The sequence below is a fragment of the Haemorhous mexicanus genome, chromosome 17 (genome assembly GCF_027477595.1).
Source record: "Haemorhous mexicanus isolate bHaeMex1 chromosome 17, bHaeMex1.pri, whole genome shotgun sequence".
Taxonomy (NCBI): Eukaryota; Metazoa; Chordata; class Aves; order Passeriformes; family Fringillidae; genus Haemorhous; species Haemorhous mexicanus.
The window spans coordinates 8,600,003-8,623,067 of NC_082357.1; the positions used below are offsets into that span (position 1 = coordinate 8,600,003).

Consider the following 23,065-nt stretch of genomic DNA (forward strand, 5'->3'; position numbering starts at 1 on the left):
TTACCACTCTTCTAAAACATTCCCATCCCCAAACTGGTGTGGAGATGTTTGACTGGCCATTCCCATCACACATGCAAACTATGTTGATCTGGAGACCAAGAGTTCACTAACAGACTACTCATGCCAGCTGGCACCAGTGCCTGGGAACATTCCCAGAAGTGCTGATCTCATTAGTAGAGCTGTAGCCTTGCTCTACCCCACTGTGAGATAAACACACTGGCTGCAAGCACCTCCTCCATGTTAGCACACGTTATCTTAAAACTCTTCCGTGACTAAGAATACACACATTGACCAGAGCAGCAGCCAGCTTGATAAGCAGTGATTTACTGCTCTGCCCTGTGAATCCTAAAGCTGCCCCAGCAAAGGCCCTGCTGTACAGAGGAGGACACTGACCAAATTATTGATTCTGCTTTGAGTGAAACAAATTATGCTGCAAGTACAGTTTTACCTACAGGACCTGCATATTAACATACACAATGTAGTACAATTGACCTGGAAGTACATACTCATGTAAGTACATACACCTTAAAAGACAGCACTCCCCCCCAACCCCAAAGCTCTTCCTTTAATGACAGCATCAGATAAACTCTATGCCCTGTTAACTAAGCAAAGTCAAAATGAAGTACATTAAATGAATACAATCTCATTTTCCATCAGTTCCTGCTGCATTATTTCCTGCACAATGTAATCTGCTGCTTAATTTTAAAAAGACAGATTTATCATTAGTCTTTTGAAGCATTAAGATTTCCTCTCTTCCCCAACAGTTACTAGTTCTGAAACACTCTGAGGTTGGACAATTAAATAAAGCACCAAGGAAAAATCATGAGCTGTCTTCACATCAGCTCTTGAAAAATAAAGGCATTCCTGTTTGGTCAATTGTTTATAGTTTTACTAAAACTCTATATTCTCAATTAACAATGGCTGAAGGCCTGGTTTTGATACTAATTAAACAGTTCATGAGTATTTGTGCAGCTGGTCATTGTACATAACTGAATTATATTCCATAATATGGTGCCCTTTTCCCCAGGAAAGCTCACAAAAGTAATACAGCCATAAAAATCACAGCTGTGGGTTTATTAAGAAAACCATAACAGTTCACTCTGGTATATACCATAAAGTCTTGTTTACCTCAGCATAAGCTTCCATATCTTCCAAAAACTGACCCAAAAGTGTGGTAGAAAAAGTTAGATCAGCCACCCAAAAGGGCTCCAAGCTCTGCAGCCATCCTGTACAAAAGTATCAATCCAATTAATACAGGAGGACATACAATCATTATTTTAGTTGCATATTTCTGAGGGAAAAGTTGCTGAGCTGAGAAGTCATCTACATGAAAATACTAACACTAGATGTTTTTAAAAGAAATACAAATTGTATCTCCCTCTTCTGTCCTTTTGCAAAAATCATTTTAAGGTTCAGTTCAGCCCCACAGCAGTTAAAAACCAAGGACAGAAGGATTATGACACAAGAAGCATAATAAACTTGCTGTGCATAACTCCAAGAAAACTGATAAAGCTATTGGAAAAACTCTCCCCATTTTTTAAATGCCAGTACAGTATCTTTATGACAAAGATTTTCTGAAAGTACGTGGGAAAAAACATATCCTTTCACAGAGGATATACTAAGACCTATAAATTTATTAGAGATTGTTACAAAATTGCACAAAACAATTGGTGTTTAAATGTACCCTGAATAAAGCATACCATTTTTCCAGAATTAGCATAAAATGGAAAATGCAAATTTACTAAAAAGTTAGCAACAAAGTAGCTCGTTATGCAGCCAGAAACTCAATTTGCTTTTATGTCAACTTCCATGTCAGAAGACCCAAACTGGTATAAGTAAACCCCCAACATCTGCAAGCCAGAGCAGGCTGTGAGACCTTCCATGAGCTCCTCTGGCCAAACTTACCAGAGACCTGTTGTGTCAAAGAAGGTTTCTGAGTATGATCTATGTGCCACCCAACCAGTATGTCCACTGTGTCCTGGAAAACAATTGTGAAAACAGAGTCATTACCCAAATAAATGCACCAACATTTCTATTGTTAGAAAGAAAACACAAAGCACAAAGAAAGCTTACCCTAAAATTGGTGCTGAAAATGTGTGGGTAGCATCGAGACACCAAAAGGATGCACTTGACACACTTGCACAGTAACTCTGGGGTATCAACATTTTCTAGGATGGACTGCAGGCTAGTCATTACAAGCTGAAAAGTAAAGCAAAGCCACCACATATTTCACATCAAAACATGACAGAGAACACATTGTAACAAACTACTTTGATTCAATCAACAAAACTTTACTCCTTCTGCAGGAACAAAATGTAAAAGGCATCACATACACTGGATGAAAATAATCACTTCAAGGGGGCATTTGCTTGATATATGGCAGAGCCAAGGAACACTTTTCTTTAGCTCTTTAGCCACAGAACAACTGGGGTTTTTTAAGCCCCATTTCTCCTGCCAAAGCTGTCTGGCTCTGTAAAGTAACAAACTGGAGCACAGACCTGGCCACAGCTGTTCTACACCCAAAATAAGAAACCCTAAAACTTGTACAAGGGGACATCATCTCATCTGCACACATCCCACTCCTTCTCAGATCTACCCACAATTCCAAATTCCAATTTAGAAATTGTAAATAGGAGGTAGCACAAAACAATCAAAAGGTTGGGTTTTGTGTACCATTCCACATAAATTTATCTTTTTGTCTCAACAAGATTCTTCTTGGATTTGCCATAAATACTAGAAAGTTGCATCAAAATATGCATGATCCTACAAAGACTTGTCATTCTTTTCTAATTTAACCAGAATCAAATAATCCCATTCAGAAAGTTGCCTCCCAGTTGTAATGGTAGTTACTTATTATGTCAATATAGTATTACTTACTGTTCATTCCAGTTTAAAAAGTTCATTCAAGCATTGCATTGAGAAAATCATTAATAATCATGTTTTAACTTGTAGTCTTACCTGCATTAAAGATGAAAATGCTTTCTTTTCTCCTACAGTCTCTAGTGCTTTGTAGGTTGCACACAAATAAAGAAGTTTAACTTCATCTTTTGTGGATGAACTGAATTTGCTAAAAATCCATTTAAAGATCTTCTCAGCCTCGTAGCTCAGAGAAGCACAAAGAAGGCCAAGACAGCAAGCTCCTTCCTGTCTCAATTCCTGAAGCAATTTGCTACTGTATTTTTGGAGAGAAAAAAAGAAACTTGGGATCTCCAGGCATGACAGCAAAACAGAAGCATGAACAAAATTATGCATTTTCTAAAGCAAAATAAAATATATGCAGAAATGAAGCTGCTTCTCTCCTACTTAATGGCAGCAGTGGCAAAGCTAAGACAAAATTCTAAGAAATATTATTTCTATGGAGTAAATCAACTTGAATAAAAGTAGGCAAACGTGCTAGTAACACACTACCCAATAGAAATAGTTCTTAATATGCAGCTGACTTGGGGAAATAACACTGACCTAAGCAACTAACAACCCACACAAACCTCAGCATCCTCTAAATTCATTTTTAATTGGATGTAAATGACTCAGCTTGTAAAAAAAATCATTTCATTTTGGAAGCTACACCACCACAGCATTGCACAGCTCCACCAGCTGACTGAACACACCTGAGACAGACTCCACACTACCCACAGCATCAAAGCCACACTTGTGCCTCCACATTCTGTCCCCAAGGGAGGTGTACTCTAGACAGCCCAACAGTACTGTTGATATGCCTAAGAGCCTTTACTCCCCCCAATTTCATTCTGTTCCTGCAATGGGACACCCATGCAAAACAAGCAAATTACTTTCTCTCAAACTTTTCCCTATTTCAAACCTAATGCTGACATTATTTTTCCCCTTTAGAGCACTTTTTCAACTTACCTTTCATTAAGCACATCATGAATGGCAGTCAGGATATTATCCAGTTGTTTAACAAGGACCTGTAATATAAGATACATAAAAGGCATAAGCACAGTAATTGCCCAATACTGCCTCCACAATAGGCCCTGTTTACACCCACATTAAACACAACACTCCCAGTTCTCCTTGCCAAGAGAATGCCATTATGCTTTCCATGGCCACTGCAGACTAGCATCAACTATATTAAGCAACACTGCAATATTATCCTAGATGTTATATTTGATATTTATTTACAGTAGCCATGAAAATACTGGCAGCCTGATATCAAGCTTTGTTCCAAGTTTAGTTCTTGCTGATAACATTACATCACCATGGAAGACTCATCACACAGCCCATGAGTAGCATCCACTAAAGCCCAAATCTCTTAATACTAATAAATCAATTATATCACTGGAAAATTTAATGGAACCCACAGTATAATCTGAAGTATTAAAGTTTCTACTTAGGCAACCCTGCATTTTAGTGAAATGTAATACAATCTTGGAGATGAAGCATTATTGATGACCCAGTGCTTCCCAGTAAACATAACCAGAAAGACTTGTTTTCTTAATATGCACTAAACCCCTGCCACATTAGTGATCTGATTGGAAAAAATTACACATTAGCTGCAACTGTGTAACATATTAACAGGAAGTTTTCTTGACAAGTTAATAAGGTTTATTCTCCTTTCTTCAAAAACACATTCCTCTTTAACACAGTGGATGGTATCCAGTTTTTGTTGAAAGTTTTGAGCAACATCATGCTTTTGAGGGTGGAGGGACAGATACCCACATGCTTGACCCCTCAGAATGCATAAGGGCATTTTGAAAATGTGTCTGGTACCTGCAAGACAGGCTAAAAAGGAAAAGACATCTCTATCATTTAGAAGCTAAAGCTGGACTCCATTAGATGACAAGAGACTACTGACTTCTACCACTTTACTTTGAACTCATATTTCAGCCCTGAAGATGAAAAGAACTCAGTTAAACTACACTAAGTAGTGTTAAGACCTGCAGGAACTACTGCTAGGTTAAACACTGTCCATTATGAAGTTTTGGCCTTGCTATCACTTGACATCTGATCTTATTCTCATTAGTGAGCTCAGAGAAGCTTCTAGGTGATAAACTTTCAATACTCTGACCACTAACAAAGTTTGTCATTGCTGACTTAGACATTACAATGGCAATTTCAGTACATTCTGAGATAACAATAAACCTAAATGGAACACAGTTACAAAATTTTAAAAATGGGGAAAACCTCATGGAGAACAATGGAAGTAACTAAAAATAACCACAGAATAACTGTGGAAAGCATTTACTTCCTAAACCCTTGTAGTAACAAGATGAAAGCTGAAGTGTTAACTAGGCTTGCACAAGGGCTGCTTACACCTAGGTGCACAGACCAGAATACTCCCCATACTGAAGTCTCATGCCCTTTGGAAAAGAGCACAATTATCACTGGTTAATTAACATACAATGAGAAAATGAACCAATTTCTCATAAATAAGGATAGACACAGATCCCACAGCTAAAGTTTTAGAGCACTGCTTGCAAATGAGTGGCAGGATATTAAACCATCACTTCCTGCTTTTTCAGTACTTGGAGAACTCTTGAGCTTTCCAAAACAGTGGGGGAGATGTGTCAGACAATATGCTCTTTAATATTTTATTTCAAAATACATAATATTAAAAATTTATACCCACAGTGGGATACTTCCCTTCCCATCCCCATATCCTCAAAAAACACTTGAGGACATTAGAGACTTCAAACCACCAGAACTCCTAAAAATGTAATGAAAACAAAGATTTCCTTAGTTCTCCTCCCACATACAGAGATGTTTAGTTAGAAAGCTGAGTAGCTCTAAGATGAGCTGTTCACAGGAATAAATACCTGTGTATTTTTAAGTTAAAATACAGAAGCAGTTCTTGAACAAGACAACACTTTACTTCCCTTTCCCTCTGCTTCCTTTCTGAGGGATCCAGAGGCTATTCCTAACAGCAGTCAAAGAAAGCCACACACATGCCATGTTAATTCCTATAACAGCTAATCCACATTAGTTCAGGCATTCAGCAGTTTAGTTTGAGGCAATACATCCTAATAAAACATTTCCTGAATTACGGAAACAAGACAATCCAGGAATACACTCTCCTTTCTTGTGGAATGAAATTCTTTGTATGCAAGATAATCTCGCAGACATATCCCAATACTCAGATATGAAAAAGACAGTTTTATAACACAAGAAATACTCAATGCAATGGAAAAGGAAGAATTGCTGACCAGTTTGTTTTCTGGTTGCTGAATGAATTCTTTCAGTTGCTTTACAGTAGCCAGTCTTCGGTCTCTGTCGTCTTCCCGAGTAATCCTCCGAAGAAGATTTGACAGTCGAGACTCGTCAGAATAAGACAACGGTCGCTCTGAAAAAAGCAATTCTTCATTTTTTCCTACAGCATTTATCAACAGTACTGTATTGTCCAATATGTGTATGAGTGGAATCAGTAAGTCATAATAGTCATTTTAGAAAACAAAAATACATCCTGATTGGTTTTAAACTTTCATAAAAAGAAAGTTGAATGTAAAATCCAATTTAGCTACCAAAATATTTCACTTCTTCATGTGGACAGCCCAGTACCTGTTGAACTCATTCAGAACTAAGCAGAACTGCTTCTACATAAAAACCTGGACTTAGTTTCCTTCTACATAAAAACCTGGACTTAGTTTCCTTCTACATAAATGGAACTAAAAAAAATGGTGTGGGGTAAGATTAAACCGGACTTCTCGTAGAATAAACAAAAATAATTCAACAAACAATATTTTGAGAAAACCTTGTGGAAAAAAACAAGTTGCTTCCTGGAGAAAAGAACCAGATTTAACTTCAAGCAACTACAAACAATATTTTCTCCCTGACAGGTAGCAGGGCTCTGCTTCAAACAGGAAAACAGATCTGCTCTTCATTTACAGAGGAACAGAAGCCCCCCAGTGTGAAGAGGGACCTGGCAGTTCACTTAAGCAGATCATGATGGGGGAGAATGAACACCCTCCTAAGGCAACACTTCATTAAACCTGGCCAACAGCACGCCATACCAGAGAAGGTCACAGTGCAGCTCACCTGTCTCAGGGACAATTACCTATGAATTCATACAAATAATTAATTGCCCTCATTTGAAAAAAAGGAAACAAAATTTCTTTCAGTAAGTTTAACATTACATGTTTCATGGTGGTTCAAATCAGAGGATTCATGGAATATGATGAGGTATCCTTAGTCAACATGACTAATGAGAAAACCCAAGACAGCTACAGAGCTTTCTGCTCTACTCAGCTAGACATCAGTCATCTGATGTGACTAAAGCAGCTTTGTCTTTATTCACTTAATAGCTAATCTACATTGCCATTACTCCCTAAGAGTGTCAGCTAATTGTTAGATCACAATTACAACTTTAAGAAAAAAACAGAAGCAAAAAACACTAACCAAGAACACGACTGAAGCTACACTAATCAAAGCACTAGTTAACAAATACCTATGACACCCACTTTGTGAAAATTCAGCAAGGTCTCAGCCACATGCTAACTCACAGAAGACAATTTTTAAAATTGTTTAATGAACATACTAACAAGAAAATATCAAAGAACTTAAAACCCAAAATCTTGCTGCAGCAGAATCCCATTGTATTTTAAAGAAGATACAAAAAACTAAAATGACTTGCTGAAACCTACAACAATCAAAGACAGCCACATTCAAAAGGACAAACTCTTGAAATCTGACATTTCAAGGAGAGAAAACATGCAAGTCACAGGCAGCAACTTCAGTAATCCAAAACTATATATCCTAACATTTAACTATTAAAGAGATGCCCACATACCCAGGAAAACAGTCTGAATTAACTATTATTTAGTACTGGCAGAAAGAGCACTCTTCAAATGAAAAAACTATTTCCTCTACATAAACATAAAAAGACACTAAAAGGACTACATAATTTTAGACCAAGACACCAGAATGAGATTCTAAAGCCTGAGTTTAACCCATTCCTAAAATCACATTTTTGAAACAGCTATGTTACCACTTACACCTCAGCTCTTCCACCTGCAAAGCACACTGAACATTCTTATTTCTCCTCTGAAATATTAATTCTTGAAACAGCCTGTCCTCATGTTTATAACGTGCCTGGCATAAAGCAGGCAGATTTTACCAGCGGCTCAACTACTGCTTATACTAAGTGATGCAATAAGTGACAGTGCTTAGTCATAACGTTTCTATTTTCATTCAAAAATGCTTAGAATAACTTCTTTTTGCTTTTTGTTTTTTTTTTAACTATGACTCAAACCTCAAATAGTGGGAAGAGTGAAGCCTTCTTCCTCAAAAACACAAGCCCAGCATTCCTGCACCCTCTTGAAACTCCAAATTTGTTCTTGCTGCATCTCTCCAGACCTTGCCCACATTCTTAGGATACTTCCAGCTCCTCCCTGGCCTCTATTCCTCAGCAAGAGGGAGCAGGAGCAGTGGCAGGCTCAGCAGGACACACACAGTGACAGGACGTGACCACTGCTTGTCCTGCAGCCCAGGGAGAACAGGGAACAGCTGAGCTGCTCCCAACCATTGCTGCTCTTCCCACACTGGGGCTCATTAATTACCAACTTTTTACTCAGGCATCCATTTGCAACAAAGCAAGTTCTCCTCCTTAGAGATGTCTCTGCCAAATCTGGCTAACCCAAGTAAGGGCTCAAAAACCATCTAAAGGAAATTGGAAGATTAACAGCCTAAGCCAGGTAGTTGAGAGATCTGCCAAACCTATGGAAGAAGCCTCAGCACAAGGAACAGTAAAAAAGGGACAAAAAATGAGCAAAACAAGTTTCCATCAACACCATCTAATCATGTATCACAAAAAATAAAATCCATACAGACTGCATAACCACAGTGAACTTCTTTTCGTATTCTGAACACAAGAAATATTGCCAAAAGAGATATCCTCCTCCTGAAAATCAGCAATGTCCTTACCCTGTGATTTCCTCATGTCTTTTGTGGCTAAAGCACGATTCCCATGCGGAACACTGGTAAAATCAGGATTGGTCACATTGTTAACTCTCAGCTCTTGCCCCAACGACTTCCGACCATAAGTATTTTCCCCAGATCCTCCATTGACACTGTAGCCACCTGTGGACAAACCAATGTGACATTAAAACAGGCTCTCAGACCACATATTTACCAGGGTGGTGAGTTGTGAGTTATTCAATTCATATGCAAATTAGTAACCCTATCTCCTCCCACCTCCTTTAGCTTCCATCTTCACTTCCACATGCATCAATGTTATAATATCCTGTTAAGTTTCCAGGTCACAGATTTAGAATCTCATCCTTTTTTTTTTTGGTACATGAAAAAAAACCACTACTGTCATAAAGTTTGATGTCAATTTTGTTGCATTTAATGTTTTCTTATTATTACTTTGACTTGAAAGGCTTTGTAAAATACAAGGTCAAACTGCTAGTACACATGGCTAGATATTTTCACTAACTTGCTCCTTTATGTACATGAAATCTCCATTCTGTTTTTACTATGAATCCACCACACAAGCTAAGTAAAATGGCCAAAAAAAAGAAAGTTTTTGAAAAGATAAATATGATCTGCTTGCACAGATTGAACAACTCTCCTTAAACATAAAGGTTAACATTTTCACCAATACTGGTATCATCCTCAATTAAGGAGTCTACATTCTACATTCTCCCACTTAAGATACATCTTTGGTAACAATATAAAATGAAAATAAAAATCATCATTTTGAGTAATTCAATTGATCTTACTCCTAGAAGCACAAGAATAAACATACTTCAATGCTGAGACTGGAAATTTTCCAGCCTGCCACAGCACTTTGAGGGACAGGTTCTTCCCCTCAATACTGCAGAGAAGTGAAACTGTCCCCTGAGCCTGCCCAATCCTTCACTCAATGTATCAGAGCTCACCTTCAAGGAACATTTCTGAAGTGCCTTCCCTGTCCAAGACAAGGAAGAATCAACTAATAAAATTAAACCCTGAACAATAACAAACATGCAAGATTTCTTTCAGAAAAGGTATTTCCACAAGTCCACCTGCTTCAATGTATAAAAGAAGGCCTGGGCAAAAGGAGAGGTGGCTCCCCATAAGAGGCTGCCTACTCAGGCTAAAGGATTGATAAAAAAGCAGAGTTCAAACGCTGAGGTGAACCTGGACCTTAGTAGATATAACAAATGTTTCTTTAAGGCAAAACATTTGATAAAAAGCAGATATTAACTACCAGTATACAGCTGTGCATTCCTATACCCATGGGTCTACCCTACCATTACAGAAAACCCTGTGCAGTCTCACTTGTAATTGGTTAACTACAATTACAGTAAAGATAGTTTGTATCTATCTAGATTTACAACATTATTTTTTACAGCTCAGTGTCACTTTCACATTATTTTGTCAGAACAAACCACACTGTCCTATGAAGGAAGTAACTTCTAACAGGAATTAATGCATTAGAGCCTAAACATAAGAGTCACATCCTTGGAGGTTTTCAAACCTGAAAAACTTCCAAAAATTACCAATTTGTAAGTGATTTTTATTATTAACACCAGAAACTGGGGGGGGGGGGGGGGGGGGGCGTATGGAAGCCAGGACAGAAAATCTCAAATGAAAATTCCATGCTGGCAGACTCCAACAGATGAACTGAAAAATCTTAGTAAACAAAGAAACTATTCTGCATCTTTATGCTGACAAATTTTTCCAATAATAAAAATGAACTAGATACACCTGGAACTTGGTTTTATAGTTAGAATATCCTAATCACTTCTTTTCGAGCCACACCTGAACAAAACTGCACAAAGTGCTGAGCTAGCAGAGACATGCCCTGCAAGATACAGCACTGGAGGGAGAGCCAGGTACATTTCTCTTCTCAAACGGCACTTTCCCAGCAACTTCACAAACTACCTTTCTGAATTTGTCCAAAACTTAATATTTCACTGCACTGCCAGTACATTCTTTAAATACCAGCAACCTCCAAATTACAAGAACAACCTCCTCTGCCAGTCTGTGTTAAACACAGTACTACATTCCACATTAGCAGACAAATACACTCACCTCCTAAACAGTTTCTCTACTGAAGTAAAACAAATCTTAAGGTTCTCAAACTATGCAGATAAACATGCTTTATGCTTCTCCCACCTACTAACACTACCTTCTACTTATAAAAAAATTAATTTGCATCCAGCTGTAATGTCTCCTAAGATACAGCAATTATTTACAATCAGTTACAGGCCAGAGAAGGGGGGGGGAGTTCAAATACTTTTTAGGTTCCTGAACAAAAGCTCCCACACTACTATTCCTGTGAGATTTTTTCTTGAGTCTGGCCTGCCTGAGAATTTACATAGTCAAAAAGTGACTGCAAGTAAGAAATCCTCCAATTTGATATCTGCATTTGGCAATTAAAGAAAGAAAAAAAAATCAGACTATAGATTTTTCATAATTACAGAAAAGATATGATTTTGACTGTTTAGTTACTTCCTAGATATAGTATTTACATCCTAAAAGTAAAAAAAAAACCAAAAACCAAAACCAGTAAAAATGTATGAATCACACATCACATGATTTACATGAAGTCAGACTGAGGTACATGAAAGTAGAAACTGCCATTAAGGATAAGAATATAGATATAATTGAAAACAAAGATTCCAGTTTGGTGCAGTAAAGCTACAACAGGCAATAGATCAGCCTAGCAGCCCATTTAATCCAATACCAGAAGTACTGGAGACTATTCAGGAAGAAATTACAGCCTGAAGACCAGACACATCCAGAATATCATTCTGCAGAAAAAAGTACTAATTCTGTTAACACATCAAGCCTTCTCTTGCATTCTTCTCCTAGCACAACTGGGCATTTTTCTCAGTATTCACAACAACCACATTTCTTTGATCCCTGACAAATTTCCCAAAACACTGATACTGTGGCAACGACACAAAGCAGTTCACTGCCTTTCTTGGGGAGAAGAGGAAAAAAAACAACAACAAAAAAAAGACTTTCTCCACCATTTCAGTTTCCTGCCTTTCCCTGCTCGTCCCCTCACAATCACACATGAAACAGCAATCTGTGTACCTTTTTCTTCATTCTGTATGTCAGTGTGGACTCTGATATCATCGTGTCTTTGCCGAGACACCACAGCTGAATTTGAGGGTTGTAATCCATAGGAGGCAGAACTGCCCCGATCTCTGGATGAAGAATATTTTAAATTGTCCTGGTCAGCTGATGCACTGTCAGTTCTACAAAGAGAAAAATATTTTTTTTATGTAGGGATATAACAGGAGTGGGATTCACATTCACTTATAAATGCAACATATTTAAATGACAATCCCAAATGTATTTCCCTATGTCAAAAAAGTTGTTTGTCTAACCTGTTGCTTAAAAAATGACCTTAAATTCACACTGGGATGGGAATTGACTAATTATCACAGCAACATGCAAAGGAACTTGCATTCTAGTGTGCCAGTGCCTTTTCTTATGACCTTCTCAAGTCTCTTTCCAGTTGCATGTCTATACAAGGAAAACATTACTTCCCAGAGGTGACAAATAAAACACAACTAGGCCCAGGTATGTATCACAGCTGGATGACACAGTGCCTACCATTTGTGAAAGTCATCACTAATCTACAGATGAGCATTTATGTAATATGCCATGGGCCTTATTCAGCAACATAAACCCTCTTATTAGATAGAAGAAGGTACGTAACTGATGATCAGCACAAAAATCACATATGAAGTTTTTATAAAATAAAAACTGCTAAGCCAGGAAGCAGGCTTTACTGTGAAAAAACTGAAAGGTAAATTAAGAGCTGTGATCCTTAAGTGTAAATGTCTGCAGAAAAAAGGCAAGTTTAAAAAAATCTGCATTAGGTTTGAACCACTCATATCAGAAAACTGATAAAGACCAAACTAAACTTTTAAAGAAAAAGATTAAAGTTATGAAATCAACTCTTCTCCCTGGACACGCTAAGTGGTTTAATTTTTAAACATACAGGACTTTAATAATAAACATGTGTGCATGAGACTTCAGAACATAAACTCAACCAATCACTGTAAATGCACTCTTAGAAGCAATGATGGGAGGATGACATTAAAACAAATAAAGCAATACCCATCCAAAGGGAGAATCAACAGAATTTCACTCAACTCCTGTGTATTTGGAATCAGACTATTCAGATTATTTACAGCAAGCTTCCCCTCCTCTAAAGATCTACTATTTTTACCTAAAGTTTTGGATAGTTCATTCGATTACTTAACAAAAAAGCAGGACACATCACTCCTGTAAATTAACTACAATTTGTGTAAGGATAAAGACCACATGTTCTTAAAAGAAAATTTCTTTCATTTTTCCTTTTCAAGACAACATTGTGATTAGAACTGGTAGACAAATTCAGGAAAAAGGGAAATACATCTCAAGGCCAAAAGGGAAAAACACAGGTAAACTTTTTGATAAGCAGTTGCTACTTAAGCAGTACTAAAGGCTTGCTACTGTCCACAGCTCGGCCTCAGTACAACTGGAAGAGGAATACCATGAGCACTGACACTTGCAAAACCAACTGGAATTAAAGACACACATTTTATTCTCCTGAGAATGTTAAAAGACATTATATTACCAGTTTTGAACAATAAGAAAACTGTGCTTTTTCCATGTTCTCACAGTGCAAGTTGATATTATATTTGCTTGGCAGGTATTATTCCCTTTTCCACTGTAAGCAAGTTCATTTTTAGACATACACAGCAAGACACTTTTTCTCACTCAGTATTCACTGTGCCATCACATCTACTGCTTTGTTGGGCACTTGTTTGGGCTATTTAAAAAATAGGCTATGCTACTCTAGAGGCAAAGCCTTAGGAAAAGTCTTTATTCATGACAGTTAACTAGGATTGTAAAAATCTTTATTCAATTGTTCCATCATCATTCACCCAAGCTAGGCTGAACAGGAAAGTTCTGCACTTCACATGGTATGAACTTTAAATGTGACCAAATCATGTGCAAATTCCCCGACATTTACAGAGACCCCAGATCTTCTCCCTGCCCTAAAACCTCCCAGTTCACTTTCAGCAATTACATTAGCCTTTCAATGAAACAGGCTGATAAATTTTCAGCTGGCAGATTTAAGTACTGATGGCTTCTTACATTTACCTTCCCAAAGGGCATCGCTTTTTTTAAGGCAATGTGCTGTAAACTGAATCATCGCTAATTGTCAACCATTAACACTGAAATTCCTACCTCTGTAGAAAAGCTGATTAAATGTACAATTTTTAACACTGTTCTGTGCATCCCTATCAACTGAAGGACTACACATGGTCTCAGCTAACCCCACTTCCCACAGGACAGCCCTTGAACACTTTGTAAAATTTTCCATTGTGGTAAAATATATGAGCCTATTGTTTCCCCAGGAAAACCCACACACTCACTTCATTCTGCTTCTGGAACAGCTAACTGCAAGCCAACCTGCTCACACTTTATAACCAACGAAAAGGTGAGTCCAATTTTAGTAAAAAATATGTAATTGTTCTCCTATATATCAATTTAAGAGACAAAAATGCCCACTGACAACACTGTTCCCACTACAATAAATGTGTAGCTTCAACAGGATAAAAACTCCTGGCTATCTTTATGAGGCAGAGACAAAAATCATCCTAGAAAGAAGCTGGTAGTCTGTGACCCAACTGACTGCTATGGCCTGTATTGCCTGGAAAGGGGATTTCCTATGGGAAGGAGCTTGCAAGGAGATGCACAGCAGAAGCAGAGGACCTGTGCATTTCCAGCTGCCCAGTGGCACTCACCACTTCTCAGTGGGAGGGGAACTCTAGAGCTGTAATGTGGGCTCCTGCCACACCACTCTGGGAACTTGTGGCATGGGCTCATCAAGAGCTGGGGCTGTGACCCCAGCACCTGTCACCTGCCCCTGTGCTCCAGACACCTGGGTGACACAGGGCACTGCTGTGCACACTCACTGTCTGCACAGGCAGACACATTCAATTTCCAAATCCATTTCTGAAAGATACCATTTATCAAGTCAGGAATGTGGTTACTATTTTGAAGGACAGCCCCTCAGAACTCAGGTAGGCAGCCTGTGTTCAGGTACTTGCCAAAGTCATTTCTGCCTCCCTCCAGCCATTCCACCAGGCAATGGGCAGAACTGTACTGTTGGTCACCTCAGCTCATGCCTGCATTTCAGGAGGGCACTGTTCTGCTCACATGGTGATATTTACACTGAAATTGCACCAAGCAGATGGCAGGTTACATGACAGACCTAATGCTCAGCATTACCCTGTAAGTTAAATACATTGACATTGCCACACACCTAACAAACATCATATATTGATAGAGTCTCAATGCACAATGTTAGCAAAAGATAAGCAAAAGGAAAAATACAAATGCTATATTAGATGAAGTCAAAATGGGAAACTGCAAGGATGAACATGACTAGGATTACCTTATACTGCAGCTTCCAAAGTTTATTTGGCACTTTATGAGAGACTACACTGCATTACTTCTACCTGAAAAGCTCACTAATGGAGAGTAAGTAAAGTACTTCAAGAGCTCACATCAGTTTTCATCTGTGTCTGGTTCTGGTGGAAGATTACCCACTACCACCAAGTGGCTGCAGACACTGTTTTAGCAATATCTTTAAACAGAAAATACTGCATTCCATTTTCTGCAGGGTGACTTTAGACCTGCCTTTGGCCAACAGGAAAAGAAAATAGTTCACCCACATAAATAAGCAGAAATAGCCACTAGTGTGTCTTCCCTCTACAAAAAGGCTGCTTATTTTTTTCCAGTGCCATACAAAAGGAAACAGACTTTTCAAAAATAAGTCTACTATCTCATTTCATCAAAAGTATGAATATGATTTGACTTAACAATTTGTCTGACTGAAGAGAGCACAGCTAAGAGCAACTAGTATAACTTACCCAGAAAAAAAGAAAAACAGATCAAAAATGTATTGTTATTTTTCTTACATGGAAGCCTTAAGAATTTTTGTCCAAGAAACTTGCTACAATCTAGTGTATACTGTTCATTGTGTATAGCTTTATCAGAACAACCCTGCCATATGGACATTATTTTGAGACAAAAGTCAATTATTATATTTGATTTTATTTCCAAGAACAAAACCTTCATGAAGGATTTACTCCATGGCAACTGAGTGAGCTCCATTATTGCCCAAGTCAGTTGATTTTACTTGCTTACTTGCTCTATTTGCCAAGTTTATTTGAAGTAATGCAGATAAATTCTTCATTACTGAAATTCTTTATCAGTAAAATATTTAAAACTTTAAAGAGTCACTGTATTCACCCAAATTAACAGCTTCCCACCAAGTTTCTGACTGTTCTGCCACTGGCACGCAGAGCGTCCTTTTGCCATGATCTTCTCATCACTTGGTCCACCCTGCCAAGCCAGAGCCTGGCTGAGCTCACCCCAAAGCCTACTTCTGCTTCTTCTCCTGTGCTGAGAAAATACAAGTGGCTGTGTTTTCTATTCATGAAATAACTAATTAACTATCTTCCTACTGCAATTCTGCCATCTCCATTGCTGGACATCTACCTGCCATCACAGTAGCATTTCAAATCACCTCTGATTCTGTGTCACTCCCTTCTTAGACAAAAGCTCACAAAAATTTCATTCTGTTCCACACTGGGCATTATGAGAAGGGAATGTCAGGGAAAGGTATCACATATACACATCCTCTTTTTCCACAGGAGTATTCCAACAGACATTCTGGGGTACAGGATGTTGAACTAGCTAAACCCTTGGTCTGATTTAGTATGGCTATTCCTGAACGGAAAATGATCTGCACTCCATGTTTCTTCTGCTTCCCACTGACACACTTTCATCTTCTTTAATCTTTCTCACATCTCATTCTCTTCTGTCTTCACATTAAAAACAAAGATCCTTACATTACAAATTTCAGCTCCTCCATTTTACCAAAATCCAAAAAAAAACCTTGGGAAGGTATGAGATCAAAGAGTCATCATCATACTTAACACAAATATGAAAGGAGATCAAGAATTATGGCTGCAACTCCAGAACTGAACCCATTCCTGTTCAGCATCTCCCACATGCAGTCCACTGAATCTCTTCCCAAGGCTTCCACTGATGTTTTCACAATGGCACCTTACAACTGATCCTGCATCTCATTTCTTAAGCTGCCTTAAAATCACTGACTGCTTTTATCTCTCCTTCCCTATCTCAGTCTTTGCTCTCCTGTCTCTCAGCTACCCCTGAAGGGACAGAAGCCATATCCACTTTCACCCTACATGACTCTACACCCATTCTTAGGTAATCACAGCAACATTCTCAAACACCTCTATGTTGCCAACTCTCAAGTCTCTCACCTATGCAAGCAATGGTTTCAGCCTATTTCTAACAAAGGTTTTACAGGTACTTTGTTGCACATGCAAGCACAGAAAAACAGTCTCTGTCTCAACTTTCCTTCCACACAGCACCTGCTACTATCACCTGCTTGTCATTCTCTGCCTGGATGCAGCATTATGATCAGACAATTTCCACAGTGAGTGCTTGCTTTTTGTAGAAGACATGCCTCTGCCCTTCACAGCCACGTGAAAAGCACTGCTCAGAGCAGACTTTCCTGGGCCATTTGGAGTTTCTTTGCTCCCTGCCAATACCTCCCAACCTGTCCGAATCAAAGACAGGGTACTTACTTGTCCTCGGTTACGAACTTCCAGCCAATATGCCGGAAGGCCTGCTTAGGCCACAATCTACCTGGAAGGAGACCATCTTTTACTGTCTTGTCTCATCAAGTCTAAACCCAGGAGAACCAGGCAGTAACTTGGTTTGGCAAGCACCATGCTAACAGAAAATTAGTAATTTGTAGCACTGACTTATGCTGTAGGAGAAAGACACATGCCATTTTCATGATTTCAGTACTAAAACCTAATAGGACATTTCTGGAAATTTGCTCAGATGTGAAAGATGTTGTTTTACATTTCTTCACATCCTCCCCTGCTAACCTACATTTATGATGGGTGAGGGGGAGAGAGAGGTCCTGTTAATTAAAATCTTATCTTCCTTTTCACACTTTCACCTAAGAATGCTGTGGTGCACCCTGCACTTGCTAACCTGCTAGCCTGCACTCACACTCCTGCATTTCCTCCCAAAGAGCAGTACTGCTTGTTTCAGTACACAATTAGGCCTCAGCATTCTAACAAATGAATGTTCTGTTCTGTTCACACACAAGGCCTGCACACTGAAATTATTTTATTTTTTGCCCCAAGAGTTGTAACAGGGAAAATGCAATGAGATTTTCTAATCAAAGAGAAAAGAAAGAAAGAAGCAAAGGTCTAGACATCTGCAAAGATTAGGAGAAAGGGGAACAAGATCTTATCAAGCCTTCTCAAGAAATCTTTCACTGTTCTCCGTCACATCCATCCAACATCTGTCTACAAAGTTTTTGTGCCGTATTAACTGAGTCTGGTACACAGCAGTGCACAAAGTAATATGTCCCTATACATCAAGACAGCTTCTTCCTCTGTAACACACAGGCAGCTCTATCTGCACACACACTGTTAGAAAATCAGTCCGTGTTCATCTGATGCATGACTGAATCCACACACACACACACACACACAAAAAATCTCATTTCATTAGAAACTACTTTTCTTTAAAAAAAGCTCTGCACTCCAACTTTCAGTTTCACACTCTTTTCACTACAAGACCCAGTGCTGATTAGTATTACTAAAAACTGAGAGGAAATCTGGACCTACTAATGAAAATCAATCTTGTCACTTTTACACACACAAAAAAGTGCATATGAAAACAAGCCATCTGATGATACACCCATGCATCAGCAGTTCCTTTTTTTGCCCTTAGGAACTTGAAACAACTACAATTATTACAGCTTTTACTACTTGGGCCACTTCCTTCTCCTCTTCCACACCCTGCAAGAAAGCATTTACCAGCAGTATCACCTGAAGCAAATGAAACAAACAGCCAGCAGCCAGGGGAAGGAAAGAATATGTGGGTATATTTGTGTTGTGGGGTTTGTCCAAGATCACATTTCAAATTATGAAAGAAACACAGACTGTCAGTTTTATATAACAGATCTCCTTTCAACCATGCATGTGAATCGCTTTTAAAAATTAGTTAACACCAAACAGACAGACTGATTTAATCTCTGCACTGTCCTTAAATTCATAGCGTAGATTCAGGTTTCCCACCACCAATCTTTCTGAGATGTAAAAAAATGGAGCACTGCACGTAGATGAAAATGTGCTGTGTTCGGGATTGTGAGAATGTTTCTGATTCCTGGTATCCCCCACCATAATAATAACAATAAAGTAATATCTAAAGGAAATGATACAGTTAAATTCTCAGAAGTGTCAGGACCAGTGTAGAGGTGTTGGCTATTTCTTAGCAGAAGCTCTTGATCACACATGGTGATGGAAACAGAACAAGGTCCTACCCATGCTGGGGCTCCCTTAGGATGCCACACTTTCCCTGGTGCTCTCTGAGCTTTGGTTCTGCTGTGGCTTTGTGGACAATTATTTTAGCAGTCCAGGTCACACAGCTGTACTTGAGAGCTAAGGAGGCACCCGACTACAGGGAACACACCAGAGCCACACATGGAGGTGCTTTCTTAAACCAGACTTTTCACCAGGCAAAGCATTTCTGCAGTTACACTCTTACTTTCACCCTTAACTCTACTGAACCCACTGTACACAACACTATACTGGATAAAATCAGCTTCCTAACTCTCAGAAGATGTAATTTTTAGATAAAAAGATAGAAGTCATGACAAATTCATACATCCAACCAAAATGCATTTACAGAAGTCATCCACTGCAAAGACACATCCAGTTTCTTCCAGGTGGAAAGGTCACAAGTTAGGGCCCAGAATTACAGACTGCAGCCCAGAAAACTGAAGTGAAGAAGTAGGTAAGGAGTAAGAGATCAGTCTTCCTAATTCTCTCCCAAAAGAAATCTAGATGCTCTAAGAAAACGTCACCAATAAGGTTCAAAAGTTCTTAAGTCAGGAAAAAATAGTAAGTTATGTGACCAAGTATTTCAATACAGAAGAAATGAGAATTTAAATAACCATGCCCCATACACCATTAAAAATTGAACAGCCTCTAGCCCTGGCCCTAGAGGCTGGGCTCTTAGCTGTTCAAGCAAAAGGAAAGCTTCTTTCACAATAAATGCTGAAATGACCTTCACATTCACCTAATTTTTCTAGTCCAAACTACATGAGACTGGGACCATCACCTGTCAATATATTCCCAAGCATGTGCCACCCTGGTCTCTACTGGAAAGTTTGTAAGTAGGGTTCCGTGTTGTGTTAAACTTTCAAAAACTCTAAAAAAAGCCTCAAATCTACATATTTTTAAAAAAACCTAAGAAACACCAAATTTATTTAGGATTTCTAGATGACAATTTTGATGCTGAAAACAGCAAGACTGAACAGTAGAGCAAATACACTGGCATGAGATAGATTAGAAATAATTAAGACCTGAAATACACTCTCTACATCTAACTAAAGAAGTGAACATATTTTGAATTTTACTAAGACGTGCCAAGTGTAAATACACCTAAAGCTTTACAACACATTTTAAGTAGGCTGGGGCGAGAGCTTATACAGATCAACTATTCTCCCCTGATTGTTAAAAAAAAAAAAATCCAAAATAAACCTATGTAGTACGAGGTCAACCCTCAAAAAACTACGAGTACTCCTGCAGCCTCAGTTCTTCCCTGGCTGCGTTCCAGCTATAAAACAGGCTGAAAATACGGGACCCCAGCCCACCCCCGCTCCCCCGCCACCGCAGCCCCCCGCCCGCCCCGCGGCCGCCAGGGAGGGACGCGCTGCCCGCAGCCACACACCGGCCACCGGCCGCACACGTTACAGGCCGCGGGAGCTCCGGGGGGAGCACGGCGCGCTCCCACCCCGCCGAGCGCTGACAGAGCCGGCCCCGTCCCGCCTCCGGCAGACGCGGCCCCGTCCCGCCTCCGGCAGACGCGGCCCCGTCCCGCCGCCTGGGCCCGCCCGCCCTCCCGCGCTAGGCCCGGCCGCCAGGAAGTGGCTCCGCCGCCGCCCCGCTCCCCCAGGCCCGGCGGTGGGGCCCGGCCGAGCCGCCCGTCCCGCTCTTACAGCCCCAACCCCGCGCCCCCGGCCCCAGCCCTGCCCACCTGGGTTGCCAGTCATTCCAGCCCCGCGGGTGGTAGTGCTGCCTGCTGCCGGTGCCGCTCAGCCGAGACCCCGGGGCTCTGCGGCTCATTACCTTGCCCGAGACGGCATGGCCGGCCGGGCAGCGGCGCGGGACAGGGCGGAGGAGCAGCAGGAGCAGGCGGACGCGGGGGGAGAGGCGTGGGCGGCGGCTCCTCACTCGCGCTCCGCGGGCGGTGCTGCTGTCTCACAGCGCAGGGAGGGGACGCGGCCGCCGCGGCTGCTCCGGCTGCTGCCCGGGCGCGCAGCACGCCGGGATGGCGGACATGAGCCGCCCGCCCCTCCGCGGGGCACGCCGGGAGGGCGGGCACGGGGCGCGGGGGCGGCAGCTCCGCCTCCGGCAGCCGCGGGACGGGATCCCCGCCCGGGGGTCCCCGCTGCTCTCCGCCCGCGCCTCCCCCGGAGCGGCTGGCCGGCGGTGGCCCGGCACCCCTCTCACCGGACGGTGAGAGGGTTGTCAGCCCCCGGCCCTGCGGGCAGTTGGTGACAACCCCTCCGGATCCCGTGCGGGAGGGCAGCCAGGGCGTGCCAACGCCAGCAGCGTGAAGGGATCGCGGAATCCCTGGGGTTGGAAAAGCCCTCTGAGATCATCGAGTTCAACCTCTCTGCGAACATCACCACGTCAACTGTACCATGACACCGAGTGCCACGTCCAGTCTTTCCTTAAACACCTCCGGGGACGGTGACTCCACCACCACCCTGTGCCGCCCGTTTCAGTGTCTAATCCTTCTTGTGAATTTCTTCCTAATATCCAATCTACAGCTGCCCTGGGCACAGCTTTAGACGATCCTGACATCCTGAGGATCAGGGTACTCCGGGCCCCCAGGGCGCCCTGGCGCCTGCGGAGCCCCGGTGTGCCCGGGACACGGCGTGAGGCGGCGGCTTCAGGGGAACCAGGGGATCCCAGACCCCGAGTCCTGAGGGGAGCCAGAGGATCCCAGACCCCAAATCCTGGGGTGAACCCGGGAATCCCAGACCCGAGTCCTGGGGGGAGCCAGGGGATCCCAGATCCCGAGTCCTGAGGGGACCCTCGGCCCCCGGCGCTGCGGAGCCGAGGTTTCCAAGGCGTGAGGGGGGCCTGGGGCCCTTGAGCCCCGGGAGCAGCCGGGGCTGACGGGACCGGAGCCATCCCCCCTTCCCTCTGCCCGGGTCTGTCTGTGCTGCCCCACGCCCCGCTGGAGTCTGCAGGGAGCTGTGTCCCTCCGGATGGAGCAGATCCCCATCCCCACGCTTCTCCCATTAGGGCCCATACATGAGTGGCAGGGAGTCTGATGTTCAGCAGCCATCAGCAGAAAGCTGACCTGGCCCACATTAAACACTAACCGACCCCCTATCTTTCCTCACAGAGACCCACTAAAAATGCATTTCAAAAGCAAAATTGTGCCCTTCTAAGCCCGGATACATTTCCATGTATCTCCATGGCTGTCCGTGCTATCCTCCAAAGCTATCTTCACAGTTGCGGGAAGGGCATTTGGTGCCCACTGTTGGCAAAGCCCGTCTGTTACCAGGAAGGCAGACAATTCCAAGGAGAGAAAAAAGGTCGCCTCCATTTGGTAGATATTTTAAGGACATTTCCCCAAAAAAGGTGTGTACACTGTCTCTGGCATTTTTTTTTTTTTCTGCAAGATCTGGAAAGTTACATTAAGTTCATTAATTCATTAAGTCCAATTCCTGACAGCAGACTATTCCTCATTTATGAAAAATCATAATAGTTTGGTCAGATAATCAGCAAAGAGACACGAGTAGATCAAAATCTTTTAATTGCAATATCTGAGGCTTGAGACCACTGCAAGAGCTGAGGAGGCTTCTGAAATTCTCCTGTGACTATTTCCATATTAGAAATCCTTGTAATATGCCAGGGTTTTGTTGGAGTCATCCCTCAGACAGATGGCATCCTGCCGCCTCCCTTGGACTCTGCTGGGCAGCCCTCATCCTGCTGATACACTCCTATTGCCTTGCAAGACATAGCGATTTCAA

General features: G+C 41.4%; 1 protein-coding gene across 2 annotated transcripts in view; it reads right to left on the bottom strand.

Annotated features, from left to right (window-relative positions):
- SMG1 (SMG1 nonsense mediated mRNA decay associated PI3K related kinase) overlaps window positions 1-21,333 on the bottom strand; it is a 60,555-nt gene extending 39,222 nt beyond the window's left edge. Inside the window, exons 1-9 of one of the 2 annotated variants that reach the window (XM_059861999.1) lie at window positions 21,052-21,333; window positions 11,980-12,143; window positions 8,872-9,027; window positions 6,159-6,295; window positions 3,865-3,923; window positions 2,959-3,172; window positions 2,074-2,199; window positions 1,906-1,978; window positions 1,129-1,226 (exon numbers count right to left, since the gene is read on the bottom strand). In XM_059861999.1, the coding sequence (XP_059717982.1) occupies window positions 1,129-1,226; window positions 1,906-1,978; window positions 2,074-2,199; window positions 2,959-3,172; window positions 3,865-3,923; window positions 6,159-6,295; window positions 8,872-9,027; window positions 11,980-12,143; window positions 21,052-21,140 (1,116 nt within the window). In that variant the 5' untranslated portion in view covers window positions 21,141-21,333. The remainder of the gene's footprint in view (window positions 1-1,128; window positions 1,227-1,905; window positions 1,979-2,073; window positions 2,200-2,958; window positions 3,173-3,864; window positions 3,924-6,158; window positions 6,296-8,871; window positions 9,028-11,979; window positions 12,144-21,051) is intronic. The other variant, XM_059862000.1, reaches the window with a different exon arrangement.
- Window positions 21,334-23,065: the final 1,732 nt, after the last annotated feature.